General features: G+C 35.9%; 1 protein-coding gene across 4 annotated transcripts in view; it reads right to left on the reverse strand.

The window, feature by feature from the left end:
- The window catches only part of LOC145675556 (protein lifeguard 1-like), a 38,604-nt gene extending 19,039 nt beyond the window's left edge, over window positions 1–19,565 (reverse strand). Inside the window, exons 1-2 of one of the 4 annotated variants that reach the window (XM_081746059.1) lie at window positions 19,414–19,565; window positions 14,071–14,143 (exon numbers count right to left, since the gene is read on the reverse strand). In XM_081746059.1, the coding sequence (XP_081602185.1) occupies window positions 14,071–14,125 (55 nt within the window). In that variant the 5' untranslated portion in view covers window positions 14,126–14,143; window positions 19,414–19,565. Of the gene's footprint in view, window positions 1–14,070; window positions 14,144–19,401 lie in introns of all 4 variants that reach the window. The other 3 variants (XM_081746060.1, XM_081746061.1, XM_081746062.1) reach the window with 3 other exon arrangements.
- Between the last annotated feature and the right edge of the window lie 1,699 nt (window positions 19,566–21,264).

Raw genomic sequence — 21,264 nt, forward strand, 5'->3', positions numbered from 1 at the left:
TAAAAAAGAAAGAAAAAGGGAAACTAAGGTCAAAGTATAGGTGATGTAAAACAAATTGACTAAAATTACAGCAATGTTAAAGAGCATAACACTTGGCCATACACCAGTCAAATCGGTCATGCAATAGTAAACGATCATAGCCGACAGTTATAATCTTCATTGTGAATCGAAGCTGGAATAATGAACATCAGACACGTGTAGCGCAGCCATTCATCTAGTCGAAAGAATTTATTTTGTTTCCTTGCACATAAAATCAGAAATTCATGACTGAAACCGAACACCAAGAAACGAATTTGCGTTAAAAGAAAGAAAAAAAAAATGGTTAACACACTCCAGTATTTAACTATAGCTTCAAATTCGCAGAATGACTGTTGCGTATTATTGACGGAGTATCTCGAATCTTAGAAAGATAAGATAAAATGTGTAGCAGTAAATTGTCAGTAAATTCAGCGGAAACGTTAGGAAATTCTTAAATAATTCTCGATAAGATTCAGAATATTTACAAGTTAAAGAAGGAAAAAAAATACACGTTTTTAGTTTTACATCCTATGTTAACCTTAAAAAAAAAAAAAGAAAAAAAGAAAAAGAAAAAAAAAGAAAAACTAGATTTTCACAGAGAAAAGTGCTACACGTACTCTACCTTAGGCTCATGATTTGAAGTCAACAGACGTTGATATTATCACCACCTATTAGCATAACAATCGATGTAACTGTTTGTTGGATTTGTGGAGCAATGCTAATGGTTCTAAGTTAATCTGCGATGTTGCCACATAGTGAAATTTTGATTCCCCATAGGGGCTGAAGGAGGCATTATATCATATAACACATTCGCTTTATTTTGACCTGTAGTGCTCTGTGGTCCGTGGGCGCTATTTTTTTTTAGAACACTCGATATGTACACTCATGTCCAAAATTATTGTCGCATGTCTATAAATATGTTGCTGTAGGAATATAATTTGATAACGAATTCGTCCGGTATTTCTTATAATGTATGTGTATAATCGGCAAAGACATGTATGTGGTAAATTTCATGTCAAAAGAGCAGTAAATAAGAACAATAAAACGAAAATAAAACTTTCTTGTCCATTTAGAAACATTTTGTTTTACTTATAATTTTTTTCCTATGAAATTTACCAGAAATATACATTTCCGGATTATACACCTAGTATCAGTATTAAAAGTATCCTGCAAAATCATTATCAAATTATATTCTTACACGAAGACAGTTATAGATATGCGACAATCATTTTGGACATGAGTGTACATATTGGTGAAAAAATCGGAACTGGTTGATACGAATGACATGCCTGCTTCAGTGCGTCATTTTTAAAGGAGAGGAGAAAAAGAAAAGATAACAGAAAACTACACTACCTGGTTAATCAAATTCAATCACACACATTTCCCAACGCTCACCCAATAACAGAATTCCCTGATGAAACAACACGAACTCTCCCATACGAAGAAGTCTTCAACCGCACGCTGCATCGCCCAATCTGCAGGAAAGGTCTTCCTTCACAGACATTGATCGAGATACCGGAAGTGGTACTCAGTGGGCGAGATATCATGGAATACGGTAGGAGAGGGAGGGTTTCAAACTGTAACTCATGCAGAAATAAAATGAAATCTAGAGTTTAACGTCTCACGATTACGCCTGTTAGGCTAAGGAAGACAACAATTACAGCACGTGAATGATGGAAGAATTGGTGGAATGAGAAAATGGGGAGGAAACGGGAGTACCCCGAGAAAACCCACGAACACGATGTTGTCTGTCACAAAGTTACCTGGCCGGGGATCGAACCCAGACCCCACGCATCAAAGGTAAATGCTCTACCACTGAGCCACCATGCTGCAACTCATGGAGAGCCTGCATCGTCCTTTGCACGTGTAGGCGAGCAGTCATGTGCAACATGAGGGCACCATGTCTACAAATAAGTATATATTATGGAAGATCAGGAATCAGATTTGTGTTTTCAGCATCTATGGCTATGTTAGGCCGTCACGTATGAGAGATTATGTTCCTATCCGAGGAAAGAGAGGGAAAAAAGAATTGCGGAAGGAAGCGGCCTGAAGCCATTATGGTAGGTACCATCTCGGCATTGCCGGGTATGAATGAGGAAACCCTCAGACAGGATGGCTAGCCTGAAGAAGCTTTTACATTTTTTTCGACCAAGTGTCCAATATACTACGGGAAATAATATTTTTTTTCAAGCATTTGGTTTATGGATCCACGTAACTAATTTTTTGGACTTGACATTTACAAAAATAAAAATAAATCTCCCAACATCTGTAGGCGAATATTTCAACAATGTAACACAAAGTCAAAAATGAAAATGAAATGAAATCTTTGAATGTTACGTCCCACAGTTATGGCGGTTAGGCTAAAGGAGACGGTGATGAGTAATGTATGAAACAGTGGAATGAAGTAAGTGGGAGGAAACGGGAGAACCCCGAAGAAACCCACGCACACGGTGTTTGTCCACCACAAAGTTCACTTGGTAATACAAAGTCAGGTAATTAGATAACGATCATAAGAAATACATATTGAGTAACTACCGAAGGAAGTGAACTGACTCGTGATTATCATAATCCAAGATTACCTGGCTGCCCGTCTCCATGCAGACAATTTTCAGATTTAAATGCAACTTAGAAACTGAGGCAAGCAAGACACGTTTTAATGCGATAGCCATCCACATTATTTGGTGACGTACGACCAAAATTTTGCTAGCACTACAATAGCTTCAGCTGCAGAAAGTTCCAAAGAGCAGTTTATTCTGTGCCCGACAAGTATATGATTGGAATAAGACTAGTTGACTGTTACACACAGACAAAACTGGAGTGTGTTATTCGTGGGAAGCGGTCTGGCCCTCTCATATCTGGCGTTCTCCTTTTGGACAAGGATACAAAACCACACTCGGTGGCAACTTGAAACCATCCTGCCACCTTCGATTGGGAACGCCTTGCCCATCCAGCGTATAGTCTTGACCTCGCACCCAGAAACTTCCATTTCTTTGCGGCATTAACCTGTGAACTACGGGATATTTCGTTTTCGAAATGGTACTACAATAACGTTTGTAACACTTTTTGTTTCATGTGTCTTCGATAAATAGAAGTGAAGAAATGGACTTCTTTGTAAACCCTTACGAAAACGCTTTAAATATAATTTAAAGGTCAAATAAATTACCTCCGTAGTTTAAAGGTTAAAGAATTTACCTCCGTAGTTTAAAGGTTAGAGGCTCGCAACGAAAGGGATTTTCTTTTTCTGTACGCAGGACACGCATTGTTTCCAACGGGATTACTTTTAAACCTTGTAAAGCAGTATGACAAATGCATCAACGTCCTTCGTTATGTAGAAAAGTAAAGGCAAATCTTGTTATTTTCTTCGCAGCATATTATTTGTTTTCCATAAACACATTTGTCCATAGCCGTCATGGGAAACTTATTTTCCCCACTTACCCTCGTACACTGGCTTCGACATGATTGCTTGAATCAATGAATTTTTAAAACTCGGAACACCTGGCAATTGTGCTTGTGGAACAAATGACAACCGAAGTTCTTGCTCTTGTCCAAAACAAACTGCCTCTGTTCTTTTTATCTTATCTTTACTGCTGAATTATCTAAATCGTTTTCAGACTACTATCATCTACATAACGCACACTGTTGTATACTAATTTATTACTTAATGATTCTACAGATATTCATTTCCGTGATAAAAAGTTACTTGAGATTTTCTCAATTCGTGCTAGAAAAATCTTCAAATTAATTAGCTCAAATTACAGAAAGGTTAACAGCCGATTTATATGTACTGAAAGTCTGAAAATATGCACCATAAATAAAATAATACTGCGGTATGACAAAGGCATCAACGTCGGTTAAGACACTTAAGGAACAGCTTATTCATTTCAGAGTAATGTGTTTACAATGCTTACTGTGCGCAGAATGAATTTCAATAGTATAAAACCAGAGTTTTTTTTTTTTTTTTCAGATTTCCTGGTGCCAATCTACTTTCTATTAAAATAAATTTATAGGCAGAAATATCCAATGGTGTTATTCTAATTGTTGAGAGAGAATACATGGATAGATAGATAAATGATATAACTCTTAAAAACCAAACCATACAAGGTAGACAAAACCCAAATTTATACTGGCTACCTACCACAAGTGACAAGCAGGGACCTACACAGCATCCTAATACATGGTGGAGTGACAAAATTAGGTAGAACTCTGGATATCTTGGAAATGATTTATCCGAGATAGATGGTTGTCAACAAGTATTAGGAAGACCTTAATCCAGTAATGCATCGACAATTTTTGATAATGGTGTATATATAGGGTGTTTTAGATAAAACGTCCAGTGCTTATAAATCCGAAATGGCTGAGAATAAAAAGATGAAACAAAAACTGAGATAGGAAAATGTCATAGGGCGCATCACGTGGTGACCCCCAGGGACCTCCTTCAAGGGGGCCCAGGGGCCAACTTCAAATTTTCAAATAGGAACATGTATTGAATCATACCTCCTCCAATAGTACTTGAAAAACGAAACAACTTTTGTAGGAAACAATTTTCGATTTGGGCCACCGTTTTTAAATGGCCGCTAAAAAGTGGGTCCTATATCAGATAAAACGTCCAGTGCTTATAAATCCGAAATGGCTGAGAATAAAAAGATGAAACAAAAACTGAGATAGGAAAATGTCATAGGGCACATCACATGGTATTATTGTGGAGACCCCCAGGGCCCTCCTTCAAGGGGGCCCAGGGGCCAACTTCAAATTTTCAAATGGGAACACGTACTGAATCATACCTCATTCAATAGTACTTGAAAAACGAAACAAATTTTGTAGGAAACAATTTTCGATTTGGGCCACCGTTTTCAAAATGGCCGCAAAAAGTGGGTCCTGTATTTGATTAAACGTCCAGTGCTTATAGGCCTAAATCAGAAACGGCTGAGAATAGAGAGATGAAACAAAAACTGAGATAGAAACGATGATAAAGCATATCAAGTGGTGGTGTTGTGGTGACCCTCAGGAAACTCCGTGAAGGTGCCCAGGTGCCAACTTCAAACTGATACAGGACATTTTGCGGCCATTTTGAAAACGGTGGCCCAAATCGAAAATTGTTTCCTACAAAAGTTGTTTCGTATTTCAAGGACTATTGAATGAGGTATGATTCAATACATGTTCCTATTTGAAAATTTGAAGTTGGCCCCTGGGTCCCCTTGAAAGAGGGCCCTGGGGGCCACCACAACAACACCATGTAATGCGCCCTATGACATTTTCCTATCTCAGTTTTTGTTTCATCTTTTTATTCTCAGCCGTTTCGGATTTATAAGCACTGGACGTTTTATCTATATATATATATCTATCTATATATATATATATATATTTGGTCTAGGAATTAATTCGTGCGGGTGGACAAGAGATGGCGCAACGAACGGAGCGTCCCACAGTTCCGTGTATCCACACATGTGTTGCAAACCCCTGTCATCGCGTATCGTTCGTAGTATAGGGCAGTGGATTAAAGCGTCAACAACACCAGTTTGTAGTTAAGTGAACATGGCGCAATTTGTGCCTGATAAAGTGTTTTTGCGGGGTGTCCTGCTGCATTACTTTAACATGCAGAAAAGTGCGACTGAAAGTCATCGTATTTTGGTGGAAGTGTATGGTGACCATGCTCTAGCTGAGCGAACGTGTCAGAAGTGGTTTGCATGGTTTAGAAGTGGTGATTTCGGCTTGGCAGACCAAGAGCGAGCTGGACAGCAAAAAAAATTTCAAGAGGAAGAATTGACAGCATTGCTCGAGCAGGATTCGTGTCAAACGCAGGAACAACTTGCAGCAGCATTAGGCGTTGATCAAACAACAGTCTCCAAACGCTTGAAAGCCATGGGAATGATTCAAAAGATGTCACATTGGGTTCCACATGAATTGAAAGACAGAGACGTTGAAAGACGAAAAACCATTTGCGAATTGCTGCTTCAACGACAGAGCAGAAAGGGGTTTCTGCATCGAATTATTACGGGTGATGAGAAGTGGATCCATTACGAGAACCCTAAACGAAAAAAGGCCTGGGTGAAACCAGGTGAACCAGGTCCATCACAACCAAAACGAGATATTCACTGTGCAAAGGTTATGCTGTGCATATGGTGGGATATGAAAGGTGTGGTGTACTATGAGCTGCTGCAACCGGGTGAAACTATGAATGGAGAACGTTATCGACGACAATTAATGCGTTTGAAGCAAGCTCTGGCCAGAACACGACCAGAATGGGGGAACAGACATGATAAACTTATTGTTCAACATGATAACGCTCGCCCACATGTCGCAAAACCGGTCAAAACCTATTTAGAAAATGTCGGATGGGAAGTTTTACCCCACCCGCCGTATTCACCAGACGTTGCTCCTTCGGACTACTACTTGTTCGATTGCATGAACAACGATTTGATTGGACAGCGGTTTACTTCTTCAGGAGATATCGAAACATGGGTCTCTGACTGGATCGCTTCCAAGGATGAGGACTTCTTTCGCCACGGAATCCGTACATTGCCTGACAGATGGGCGAAAGTGGTGGCTAGCGATGGACAATATTTTTCTTAAGGTATTTATGTATTTTGTGTTTGTACTACAGCTTCAATGTGTGCGTACCAACCGCACGAATTAATTCCTAGACCAAATAAATAAATAAATAAATAAATATAAATATAAATATATATATATATATATATATATATATATATATATATATATATATATATATATATGCGTTCCAAATATAAATAATCCTCACCACTACACTCATGTGATCCCAGTTTTCATTCTTGATATCCGAGCATTTGAGATTAAGAAATAAACGCTCATACCTTGTCCTGAGAGATAATATGTTTAACTCTTTAGCTGTAGTGTAAGAATTTCTAAAAACAGAGATAGTTATTGTGTATTCCATCTATACGTGTGCAGTTTGTACATAAAGGATGCCGCCTTCTACGTGTGGAGGCTAGTGCCATAAATAAATCATCGTCCGCGGGAACTTGTGGAAAACAACCCGATAACTAAATGGCCAACCAGAACCCTCATTTCTAGCATTTGACAACCGCTCGTCAAGTCCACATGTGGTACTTAGTTGCCACAGTTCCAAACGCTGTCCTTTCAGTCAGTGATTAGATTGTTGTTCAACATATTTCTTATACATATATATTATACTCAATTATAGCAAAATATGGAAGCGTGACATCTGTTTCACATTAGTGATAGTATTGGGAGAGAGAGTAAGAGACACGATACACAGTGGGTGCTACGACATTGCAACCCCGCAAATGCGGTCAAAAGAGGGTTAGAGGGAGGAAGAGATAATGTTGTAAAATCCAGCAGGGGAAGTTCAAAGAATTTGCCGAACTGCCCATATGTTGAAGAAATACACTATAAACTAAAATTTACTGTTCCTGGATATAACTGGGTAAAATTTACTGTTATGTCTGGATGTAACAAACGGTTCTGCAAACTCAAAGTATTTTAACAACCGGTTCTAGCGAACCGGCTGAATAGCACCACTGGAAGTATCCTTTCAACATCAACTGGAGTCACTGGACAATATTTGCACAATGACACAGACAGTTCGAAATATTTACCTAGCAAAGATTTACTGATCTCTCACAGGTACTGGTTGATTGACTCGATTTTCCCTAAATTTAAGTTTGAGCTATGTACCTTAATCAACTTCTCTTTGAACTTTTCTTCGGTTTTGTCTGGTAAAAATTCAAGATTTTTTTTAAAAAGTTTATTTATTTCATTTTCCGCCTTAAGTACTCCGCGTTCATGGCTTCGTCAAGGAATACATTATTTCAATTAATAGTATAAATAATATACATTCAAAATATATACCTAACAATAATACTGAACTAAACGTTATTTTATAATATTACTTGTACCTTGTACCATTATGTATGTATTTTGACATTCAAGTAAATATTAATATTGATATCATACAGAAAGATCCCCCTGGACTATAGAAAAAATGTTTATGTAACAACAACTACTTGGTGTCTTTTAAACTGCAGATTTGGCATTTGACACAATTTGGGATTTTATTATATAGTTTTATTCCTATGTGGTGTAACGAATTTTGAGTTTTTGTTAAACGAAATTTTGTACATGAATATGATTGGTTGTTCTAGTGTTGTATTGGTGTAGGTCCGAATTGAGTTGGAAGTTTCTTTTATTCCTATGTATGAATGATGATGATTCGAGAATGTATATATATATGACAATGGTAATATTTTAAGTTTCTGAAACAGTGGTAGACTTGGTGTATGGAACAGAACTGATACCATTATTCGTAACACTTTCTTCCGCATTGTAAATATTTTTATCGCATGACGGTGTTACTCCCAGAAAATGATTCCGTTCGATAGAATTGACTGGATCAAGCCGAAATTGTTTTCAATACCTCCGTAGTTAGAATGTTACTAAGTTTACGTATAAGGCTTTCGCGTTTAGTTTTCTCAACAAATCATTCACATGTTCATTCCTGAAACTTAGAGTCTATTTTTAATCCTAAAAATTTATAAGTATCAGTTTGTAAGTTTCTTAACTAGTTCGAATTAACTCGTAAAAAGATGCATTTTGAGTTTTCAAACGTTCAATCGTGTCAACAACTATCAAAAAACTACACCAATGAATAAATAACTTCAAATACGATATCATTCTTTAATGTAAGAAAATAATATTTCAAAGGGTATAGGGATCTCCAATATATACAAACTACCGATTGATGACGTTAAGAACATCACAATGATTTGTAAATTTAAATATGTGCACAAATATGAGAATATCCTTAGAATATGCACTAACTTTCAAAATATGTATTTTAAAATAATCCAGGCCCTACTCATCATACACAACACAGCGCCATGTCTTCACATTATATTTTAGAATATGCCATTTCGAACTAAATCTAATGCATACATTGTTTCTTATGACACATCTACAAAATTCTCACTTAAAAGAGAATAAACTGAGATGCTTGCATGCTAGAAAACATAGGAGCACGAATGCGATATCTATCTATCTATCTATATAAACTACGAAGCATTAATATTCCTAAAGAAACAGAAGTGGCACATGCATTCTTACAACAGAGAAACTCAAATTACATGCGAAGTTCTACTTCTACGATCCTGAATCAGATGTACACGTTCAAATCGAACCATATAAAACATTTATAGGTTATATTTTCATCTACACTGCCTATCATACTAAGAAAAAAAAAAAACTGCAATCTTAAAGAGTTCATTACATGCGTTTTTTTTTTATTTTTTTTTTGTTAGTACCTTTACTGCATTGAATAAAGCAAAAAGCACAAAAAAATCTTTTTAAAAAAGCTACTTTTAAAAGGTTGTAGATACAACAACCTCTAAATACGAATTGAATATAACAAATGAAGTTTCAAATTACAAGAAATAAATTTTCATTTTCTAGCAAAGTACAGTTTCATTATAAAAAGTAATCATCCGCCTTTTTCCCCAAATGCCCTATATACAGTATTTAATCAATATTAATTAAACTCAAAAGAAAGTCGTAAATGTCTTTCAACACCCGTCAAACAATAAGTATGTAATGAGAGACTTGTTACACGAAATAAGAATCATTCGTTTCCAAATATGCATAATGCAATTTACATGCAATATATACAGGGTGTTTCAAAACAACTACTACAACCTCAAGATAACACGAAAAGTATAGACCAACCTGGGTGCACAAATGCTTCCCTTCGGAGTTACAGATACAAGATGAAAAAATGAACTTTAAATCTCCACAACCCCAAAACTATGGGACCTACCGTAGTCGGGTCAAGACTTCACTTAGGAACCAGTATATGTCCTATCCAAATATCCAAGTTTCAGGATCCTGAGGTACTTCCGCAACAATTTTTATAGAGGTAGTTTGTAAGTACTTCAAGTTATATGCCCGTAGCCAAACTCGTTTTACAAAAATTATTTGGTGAGTACCTTAGGATTCTAAAACTTGTAGTTTTGGATAGCGCACATATTAGTTTCTTGGCCCCGACTATGGTAGGTCTCACAGTTTTGCAGCTATGGACTCTCAAAATTCATTTTTTTCATGATTTAGGCAGCCTATAACTCCGAGAGGAAGCATTTGTGCACCCAGGTTGGTCTATACTTTTTATTTTATCTTAGTGTCAGGAATCACCTGCCAAACGTTGTCGGTGTTGTTTTGAAACACCCTGTATATATGAAGGGTACAAGGGAAAATAACGTTTAAGTCCAAATTATATGATTTTGAAATATTTGTCCCTTCAGACAGCTAAAGGCGGCATCTTATTAACAGTATAACAACACTGCGAAAGTAACAGCTTAATCCCACTTTCTAAACGATTAAAGTAGGGCGACCAGAAGTACTGATTTTCGCGGTACAGTATGGTGTTTCAAAGAGCTGTGCTGCGTGTTACGAAGAGGCCTAGAAAATCATGAAATGTCCTTTTGTAAAATGTCCTGCGAAATGTCCTGAGTTGGCTTATTTCCAAGACTTCAATGTTTTATTCTTTATTCACTACACTTTGAATCACATGCACTCTTTTCCTGGATGATGAACCGCTGTGTTTGTTAACACTCCTCAAAAGATTGGAAAAGGAGAACAATCAACAAACCGTTTTCCTGCAATACATTGTTTTTACTGAGAAGGGCTTCTTGAGACATCGGTCAAGTAGGAAATTTTTCTTTTTCAACTTAAGACAGTGATGCTAAACAAGTTAAATAGAAGTTCCCTCGTGCCGGTCCAAATTTTTCTCATTCCTTAAAATAATACCACACTCCGAAAACGTTTTAAAAAAATCTATAGCCCAACACGAAGTTTCACTGTACCTTCATAAAAATAAACTATTTTGTCATTCATCGAAGCATTTGGAATTGTGTTGAATTTCTGGAATACTTTTATTCAGTACTTTTGTTATTAACAAAAACAAATGATTAACTTAAGTTAATGTTAAATGAAATATGGACACGCATATTGCTGGCGCAGTAAACTATCATATACTATTATACTTGTGTCCTACTTTAGCTTGTCAGAATCTGGTCACCCTAGATTAATGAAATTCCATATAAGGAAGAACCCGCCTTTGTCCATGCTTTAAAACCGCTCTCCTGAAAAATTTACAAAATGTGACTTAGCGTGTTTATCCCCTGTACCCTTCATATTATATATGTCATCCACTAAGCTGCCAGTATCATGCGCAAGTGGCTACTGTCCATATTTAAAGAGGAATAGCAATGACGATGATATGGATATAATGCACAACAATTACTAAAAATTTCACAGAAGTTAAATTACTTCTACATACATAGGCATGATACACAATCATAGTCATACGTCTTGCAAATAAAATCAGAAAAATAAACACACTGCTGAACAAGACTGCACTTATTTAATATAAAAACACATTTACACGTGACGTTTCGACCTTCTAGCCAAGATCCTCATCAGATGTATTCAGACGCACACTAAGTCTTTAATAGATTGCATCCTTTCCATTGCTTTATCATTTATAGAATATGTCGGAGCACTATAAATTTTGCTTTTAGTCAGATCCATATAACAACGCTTCTTTAAATTAGAGTAAATTCTTTGAATTCCACTCACAGAACGTATTGGTATCTTTTTGAATGGCACACACAAACGATCAGTATGCTGTAACTTTAAAAGCGTGTCATTAACATATAAATATGAGCAATAATGGACTTAAATTAAAACTGAATACACCTATATAGTGTTTCCAGATTCTTAAATATGATTTAAGCACTTCGAAAAATCGGATAGAAATTCCGGACTTCTGCAGCTTAGACAGCAAAATTTTAGAACTGATTGTGTGAAAAGCTTTAGGGAAATCAAAACAGGGAAATACACATATCAAAGTATGTCATGTAGGGCATACATTAGGTGAATGATTCACAAGTTTCGTCACTACAAACCTGTACACTCAAAATCCACGCTAATTCCAATTAATATTTAACATGATTAAAGAAACGATACAATTACATAAAATTTGTTCAAATACTTGTAGGCGCACTAAGTTTGCTACGGGTCTAATTTTGAACACTGGATCATCAGATTTAAGTACTGGGCAAACCTGAGTTAATTTACATTACATAAAGAAGTATTTTTCCCCACTGGAAACGCAGCAGAGAGGTTTCATAAGTGTGGCGTTATCCTATTGAGATATTTGCTACCTTGGGTTTTGGTTTCTTTATTGCCATTTTGTACTGTGTAACTAATTTCGTCCTACAGCAAGATATTAAGATGTTTGCCGTCATCATCGTGAAATGCTGCAAATGTATCAACATTGTCACTATAAATAAATTCAAAATATTTCGTAAATTCGTTTGCGATATCAGTGTGTTATTAAAATATCATTTTCAAGTCCCACACTACAAGTACCATACTTTTCTGTTTACTCCTCTTATCAGAAACTAATTTCAAAAGTGATGCGCATTTTATTATTACTAAAATTTTTAAGTTCTATTTTAACAATAGATTTAATATGCATCATTTATTCCTTTTCTTGATTCCTTTTTAAGTTGAGAAAATAACATTTATTATGATTTGGGTATTTCATTCTTTTACGAGGTACATCTTTTAAAATATCAATGAATTCTTTTGTAAACAAAATTGGAACCCGTAGTTAATGGTGAATTAAAATCTCCTAAAACAGTTAAATTGCTGTTTAAAATATCTTCTAGTTCAACTGGTATTTGTCACGATGACCGACTATATATGAGTTCAGTCAACCGTTTCTTTCTTCGCTATCCAAGAGCCGAACAGAAAAAGTCAAATGGAAGCAACCTCGAATATGGTTCCTTTTGTCACGAAGGGACGGAAACTTACCACAGTCTGCGGAACTTGATATTCCACTCTTTGTTTCATTGAAACGGTGACACAAGATATCACAACACTAGTTTATACTTAGCCAAGTCACAGTGATACTACTCGGACTGGAAATTTCTGTACGTATTCCGAAGGTCGCACTATATTATATATATATATATATAAAACTCTCATGCAAAAGCTAACTTCCCAGAAAAAAAAATCAGTATCATTTTCTTAATTGACAATTTGTACTCTTTCTTCTCGTAGTATCCTAACCATATTCTTTTTCTTATATTTAGATTTCCAATATTCGTTTTTCTCCAACGAACTTTCGTTAACACTTCCTCATTGTTTATTTCTAAAATATCTTAGACGATTGATGGGAATCTAGCTCCCTCCTCACTGCCGAGGTTATATGAGGCTTAGCACAAATTGACCAGAGGAGACGACAGACAAGCCGAGATGTAGTAAAGGCAGGTTACTGAAAACAACGTCTCGTGCCGCACATTCTCCCAAGCACATGCTAGACAAAGACTTCTCCCATGTCACTGTGACACATTGGTCGCCTCTCATGCTGTCATTGTGACACATGCTCTCCTCTCCCATGTCATTGTGACACCTGGTCACCCCTCCCATGTCATTGTGACACCTGGTCACCCCTCCCATGTCATTGTGACACATGGTCACCTCTCCCATGCTGTCACTGTAACACCTGGTAACCCCTCCCATGTCATTGTGACACATGGTCACCTCTCCCATGTCATTGTGACACATGGTCACCTCTCCCATGTCATTGTGACACATGGTCACCTCTCCCATGTTGTCATTGAACACGTGATCAATGCACTAAGGCCTTATTGCCTCCCTTTGTCTCAGCTTGCTAGCCTATTTTCTGATCAAGAAGCGGTTACGCTAGAAATGGATTTTGAATCCAGACGCGACTCTGTAACTTAAACAAGCATCTCCACTGAGATCGAATCCTAGACGCCGCAATGGTTTGAAAATTTTAGGAGTAACGACAGCACAATTGTGTCGTTACTATGCAGTAACTGTGAAGAATGAAGAATTATAAATACATGCAAGAAAATATTCAATGCAGTTGGTTAGTAAGTTAGAAGTTAAAATGTGCGGAAAAACAAGCAAGACAAGACCAACGTAGCTACTAAGGAAAAGACACAAAAGGAGAAGAAAACAAACAAGAACCTTGTTGTCCACCGTAGAAACCCATCGGAGGGGCATCTGGCTTCCAAGTAGTCATGGTCGATAGGTAGAAAAGCTACAAGAAAACAAGAAATCACAAAGCTGTCGATGATAAAAATGTAATAACCTTCAATGTACACGTAAACTCAACATATAAAAAGATGAATCATTTCTTCAAACCCATCTACTTTTGAATTTTAGTACATGTTAGGAAAAAAAAAAAAAAAACTATTTGCTTAAAATAGTGTTAGTACAACAAATTAGGATTCTATACAATCATTATACAGTAGACTCCAGTGCAAGAAAAGTATTGTGAACATTTTTTTTTTTCTGCTCGGTTTAAGAACAATATTTCAGCGTACGAACGCGCGAACACACCTATACTCAATTCCACGCGCCCAGTAGTGCTTTCCAACATTTCCAATAATCATTATCTGTCCGAATGCTGTATTCAAAAACTACTTATTTTTTATGCACTTTTTGTTAACTTTAGCCCTCACAGTGTTTTGTTTCATTTAGTAGCACATATTTGTCTTTAAAAAAGATTCTATCATTTTCATTGTATATTTTTCATTACAGAGGAAGACGGTGGCTCAGTGGTAAAGCGTTCACCTCTGGTGCATGGGGTCCTTGGTTCGATCCCACCTCGCGCGAAGTGAACTTTGTGGTGGACAAACACTCGGATGGGCGTGGGTTTTCTCGGGCTCTCTCGTTTCCTACCACTCTCTTCATTCCACCATTTTCATTCATTTCTCATAATCACCATTTCCTCTGGCCTACACAGAAAAACTCTTAAAGTGTAAAAAAAAAAAAAAAAAAAAAAAAAAAAAAATTCTGTGTAAGCCAGAGGAAATGGTGATTATGAGAAATGAATGAAAATGGTGGAATGAAGAGAGTGGTAGGAAACGGGAGAGCCCGAGAAAACCCACGCCCATCCGGATTAATTATATTTACATTAATTTCACTCAGAAAAATAATTTCGGTTTACGAACAGCGTTACGGAACGGACTAAGTTTGTCACCGGAAAGTCCACTGCATATCTATTATCACATGCAGTGTTATCCACGTTTAGGATTTAAAAAAAAAAAAAAAAAAAAAAAAAAAAAAATCTAGTGCTCAGGTTTCGTTTTAGCCAAACGATCGGCTGCATAATTATCTTCCAATATTTAGTGTTCGGACAATGTAATTAATCAGAGCTCTATGTTTAATGCTAGGGATGGCCAAAATTTTCCGGAATCTGAAATTTTAGTTTCCGGAAATGGCCATCCGTAGTTTAAACTCACGCTTATAAAAAAAAAATAAATAAAAAAAAATGGAGAGAAGCATAATTACTTAAGAAAGTGTCGTAATATTAAATTACCAAAACGTTTCGGTAACTTCTCATATGTTCTGCAGCTAAATCGAAATCTCAACTATTTTAATTTTCCTTACATCTTATGCCACAAGTTATACTCTCTTTTAAGAGATGAGATTTGAATTTAACCGCTGAAGACGATACGAAAACCTATCAAAACTGTTGGGTAATTTAATATTACGAGCTTCCTGAAGTTCAATAATAATATTGTATTGTCGTTCAAAACTACGACATTCTGTTACAAAACTATAGTTTGCTCCTTCCTTGTTCTCTTCAAACGTTCATCCAAAATTATCTACTTATGCAGAAAGAGAACGTCATGTTTGCTGGGAATTAAAAAAAAATAAAATAAAATAAAATAAAATAAAAAAATAATAAAAATAAATAAATAAATAAAGTTTTACTTAAAAACACAAACCACTTGGCGTAGCAGCCTCTTTAAGGGCATAAGCCGCTCCAACGCCATCTGTCAGCGAGCGGCTGAACTACGTCCAATCTAGCGACGAGCATGTAGTCAGCGCGCTACGTCACCCTGTCATTAACTAGCGTATCGGGACCTAGTGACGTCAGTTTTTCATTCACGCGACTCCCCAATTTGCCGCACGACGCTGGGTAGACGCCGGAAATCGAACCCGGGTCCACATAAACATAAGTTCTAAGCTCTAGACTACGTGTCCAAGTTCTACATGGAATACCTAAATAATGGGACTCGCTAGGTATGTTCTTCTAATACAGGAAAACTTTCACTTCTTCACCCAAATTTCGCAAAATAGGCTTCCAAATCCTTGTTTCCCTTTTCCTGACACCTAGTGACTTGTTCCTTCATCTTCCAAATGCCATACGATGCTTCCTCGGAAAGCTTATTTTAGCCTTTACTTAGTGGCTGAAGCCTCAAAGGTTGCGTGGTTCTTGTAGAGTTTAGTATTCCTTCTGGCGACAACGCTATGAGACGTACATCTACAGCCTAACGTGGGATCCGAACCACGTGAACTACCATTGGAAATTGAACCAGGGTCTCTCACACCAAAGATGTGTTCACTAACATCTAAATTTCGATGGGACTACGCTAAACTTATGAAGTAACCGTCAAGTATTCAGGGTTCATTTCTCAATCTTTAAATCTCCTGTCAGTGTTGAAAAGTAGCTTAATTCTTAATATACATATATATATATATATATATATATATATATATATATATATATATATATATATATATATATATATATATATTGTAGATCAAGAGTCACCAACGCGTAGATTGCAGTAGTTTGTTACTGCCCTATGATTCCCTCTAGGTCGCTATAGAACAGACCGCCACTGACTTCTGAAATTAAAACTCGTCTTAAACATAAAAAGGTTGGCAACTCCCATTGAAGATATGACAACCTCTGCTATGTACTATGCTGTTTGTACATGTAGTAACATGTTCATCGGTATGTCTACAAGAAATATAGATATTGGAATCACGAATGCCAAAATGTGACATTAAGTTTCTTTATGAGAAATGTGTTTCAATCGTATCATATATACTAAGCGAGAATAAAGCATTAAAGTTGGATACAGGTGGCTTGGACAAATAATGGAATAAGGTAATTTCACTGAAAAGTACTAAGTTCAAAATAATGATCAAGCACGCATTTTTGACCGAAATGAAACATCGGATTTAACAATTAATAATAACTTACACAATCTTTATGTAATAGAGATGTAATTAAGATCTCCACGAAATAGAGAAAATGTCTGATACCTACCACATTTTTCAATACTTTACGATTCATGTATTTATTCACTAATCTGGTCTAGAAATCAAGGGTTCTTACGCATATTTTAACTTATTTTTAGGATGAGTCCAAATATAATACTTCCTGGCAAAACTCGGCTCTCAGTGCTTTAAAAACTGACTTAATGGATTTCAATTTTGATTATCATGCTTCCACAAGTGTCAGTGAATAGCACAGGAGGTCAGAGAACCAAAACCACTATTTGAAGAAACTGAGTCTTAACACGTTGCGAATGTACTTAGTTCTTCTCTCTCGCTTCTTTTAGTTTAACGGGAGAACCCAGAGAAATCTCAGGCTTACGGTGTCTGTCCAGGAAAAAAAACATTTGGCGGCAGTTGGAATCGACCCAGGGATCTCAATAACCAACACTGCCAACTGAATTGCAACGCACGTAAAAATCATCATATTGATACAAATCAACTTTCTGAACTTTATCAAAGCTTTAACACAGTTTCTGATTTAACGCGAAATATACATTTTATTTTCTATTGTCCCGAGTTGGAAACCCTGTACCTCGAAAACTAAGCGGAATTACGACTTATGTTCATAGGAATTTTTCTACCGGATTTGATGTCAGGATTCATCTCTCAAAATGTTCATACTCCCTTTCAATTCGCCTTGCGTATAGGATCTAAATACCTATAGGAAATATTTACATTTCAAATACAAAAACCGAAATTTCAATAATTAATTGCGAATGTTAGGGGCTGCAGCCGCATGAACGGTTAGCGGATATTAAATACTTAGATACTTCTCCAATACATGTAAAAAATTCAAATTTTTAAAAGATGGGTTTTTTTAGAAAATGTCGTCTTAAGGAAATTTTCAGCTTTTCATCATGCTATAATGTGAAATGTAATAATCAGAAACGCAAGTCCTTTACATTTTCAAGAGACATGTTTGAAGTTAGCAAAAAATTCACCAAAGTTGGCAACATTGCGAGTGAATTGCGCAATTCCTATTGGACCAATAGACTAATTTTGGCCCTCCACCGAAACATACGTTATACTCTTCCTGCTCTAGCGATTATGTTACTACGTACACTCGTTTTTCTACAATAAAATTTTTAATTTGACATGTTTTTCAATATTTCGAGCAATCTGAGAGGAGGCCAGCCATTTTGGAAGGCTGTATATCGAAGATTTTTTTTTTCAGCAAAATGAAAAAAAATATGGGTCTAATAATTTTGTAAATAAACTAAATCTGAGAGTCGTGTGGACCACCCTGAACGATTTGAAATGAAATCACTTATATATATATATATATATATATATATATATATATATATATATATATATATATATATACCCACCATCACTGACGTGCCTGCTCCCTATGGACGCACCCACTTACTACACTTGCCCCCTTCTCTGCTGTACTCCTGCCCTGACTTGGTTCGTGGTAGTTTATTATTATTATTATTTTCGTGATCCTGCGATACAGCACAAACGTCATTTTAACTGAGAGCTTTCCATCTACTAGGCCTTCGATTCGACTTTGATCTGATGTACTCCAGAAATTGGGGCATCCACCAAACGATTCCTCGCATTAAATTACGTAGAAATCGTAGTTTGCAAATATAATCCACGTAAATACGGTCTAACTCAATTCTTTCAATTGTTATTCAATTGAACAAAATTCGTCATATTTATCATTGTGCTAGAGTAAATTATCAAGATTCACAGGTTTATAATACGAAATAGTGATAAAATATGCTATTTAAAAAAAAAAAAAAAAAAAAAAAAAAAAAAAAAAAAAGAGCAATATCTCGTGTTCTCAAAAGTGTCATCCTACGTACTTAATACAATTTTAAACAAATTAACAAAGTATTTGAAGTTTGTAACATGTATCACTAAGTTCAAAATAAATAGTCAATTAACAATGACAGTTTTGTATTTATGTTTCATTCTCCAAGGCAGATACATGCACACACTATCTCTACGTCATCAGAGTGCTGCATTATACTGAACCACTAAATAAGGAATCGAGTTTTATAAGATTACTCTTCCAAAAAAAAAAGTGTTCTGAAATTTCTAAGGGAACTAATGCATATAATTTTCAAATTACGATAATCAGTAACTTCTTTTCTTTTACCTGGATCAACATTATAAACATATCTACGAAGTTTTCTTAATTAAGTCAACAAATAACGTTAATTTATTTAAACACTATAATATATCTAATAAAGAAATATTTACCCCAAGAAATACCTTTTATGGCGAACAATACGTCTTTAAAGCCAAGTACTTAATTTGAAATCACTTTTTCACAACTTCTAACATTTATACACCTTCACACAGACACTTTCGTCTGCTTTTCTGGAATGATCACAGAATCATAAGACACAATCGGACAGTGTATGCAACATAATGAGTTGGAAAAGAGCTAAACGAAACAAAAGTACACGATACTTGTCACAACACAGTAAACTTTCGATTATCCGTAGAATTGGGCAGTGTGGCAATCGCGGATAATTCGCAAATGGTCAAGAAAGATCACAAATCAACCCGAAAATGTTTTTAATTTCTTTTTAATTTCAGTAGGGGCCTAAACATATTATTATAATTTAATAAACAGCAATTTTCTGCACTTACAAGTTTGTTGGTTTACATTGCTGTTATTTTGATTAAAGCTGGTGACCGGTCAAAACTTCTTGCCATCCCCTTTATGACCGGTTTTTTTCAAATTTGAATCTAGTTCGAAGCAGTTTCATCTAATTCGAAATATAATTTTAAAAAGTAACTTTCATTTTGTAAATCGAAAACTATTACGTTTCACCATCTATCAACGATTAATGTATTTTGTTCATCTGTTTAGATAATGTTAAAGAGATGACAGGGACTGTATCAGGTAGAATTTGAAATTTACTTGTAAGGAATGTTATACACTTATTGAGAGTGAAAAAGGATTTCTTAAAGCAATTTTCTGTAGTTGAAGTATAAAGAATAAATTTCATTTTCCAAATCCAGAATTTTAACGTAAAGTTTAGTATACTTTTGTTCATCTGTTTCGATAATTTTAAAGAAGTGGCAGCTACTGGTAAATACAATAAAATGATGAATGCCGATTTCAGTTTCTCATTTATAACACAATGTTCTATTAAACTTACTAGTGAATGTTCTAAGGATATGCAGAATTCAGGTGCTAATGTACTTTTGTTCACGATAGTACATTTCCTTCCCATGGATGAGTCCGAACAGAAATACTTCACACATACTAGACCTATATTATAGGGGAATTTTAAGGGGGCCGGTTTTTTTTATTTTCCAGAGTTGGCAACCCTATTTCTCACAAAGTGATGCATCGTTAAAAAAAAAAAAAAAAAAAAAAAAAAAAGAGTCCGCGGACAATGAATAGTTTACTATACATATTAAATTAGATATATGTTCTCCCAGGATGGATTTCCAGTGAGAAAAGACAAAAAAAAAAAAAAAATCACAATCGTTCATTTTAATCAATCATTCACCTCCTTTAGCCTTAAGGTCATAATATCCGACGTTAAACAACAACAACAGCAACAAAAAAGTCATTTCATTTTTTGCAGCTAAGAAACTTTTTTATAACATGTAAGTTAACTGGCATTACAAATTTGTGAGTAGTTGATGAGCAGGGCGAAGAAAATGCAATAGATTCTTTTTTACCATCAACGATATATAAAGGCAACCAAGAGGGTTCTGTCGCTTTTTCACCCACCACCTTCGAACATCAATATGTCATCTAAGACGTAAGTAGAAGATCAAAAATAGTCCCCATCCGATTCGACGACCTTCTGCCAACGTTCTGGAAGGCCATGAATTCCATCGCGGTAGGACTTGCTGGACCGTGAAGCGAAGAAGGTATCAAGTGCATTTTGCACCTCTACTAGAGATTAGAACTCGGTCCTCTAAGGTGATTGTCCAAAGAATGGAAGAGGTGAAAATTGGACGGCGCAATGTCCGGAGAGTATGACGGATGCAATAATGTTTCCCATCCAAGACGTAGAATGCTGTCCCGGATCATCCTAGTCACGTAGGGCTTAGCGTTGTTGTGTAACAGAAGGACCCCTGTGTGAACACACTGAA

The sequence above is a fragment of the Thermobia domestica genome, chromosome 18 (assembly GCF_964235325.1).
Source record: "Thermobia domestica chromosome 18, izTheDome1.hap1.1, whole genome shotgun sequence".
Taxonomy (NCBI): Eukaryota; Metazoa; Arthropoda; class Insecta; order Zygentoma; family Lepismatidae; genus Thermobia; species Thermobia domestica.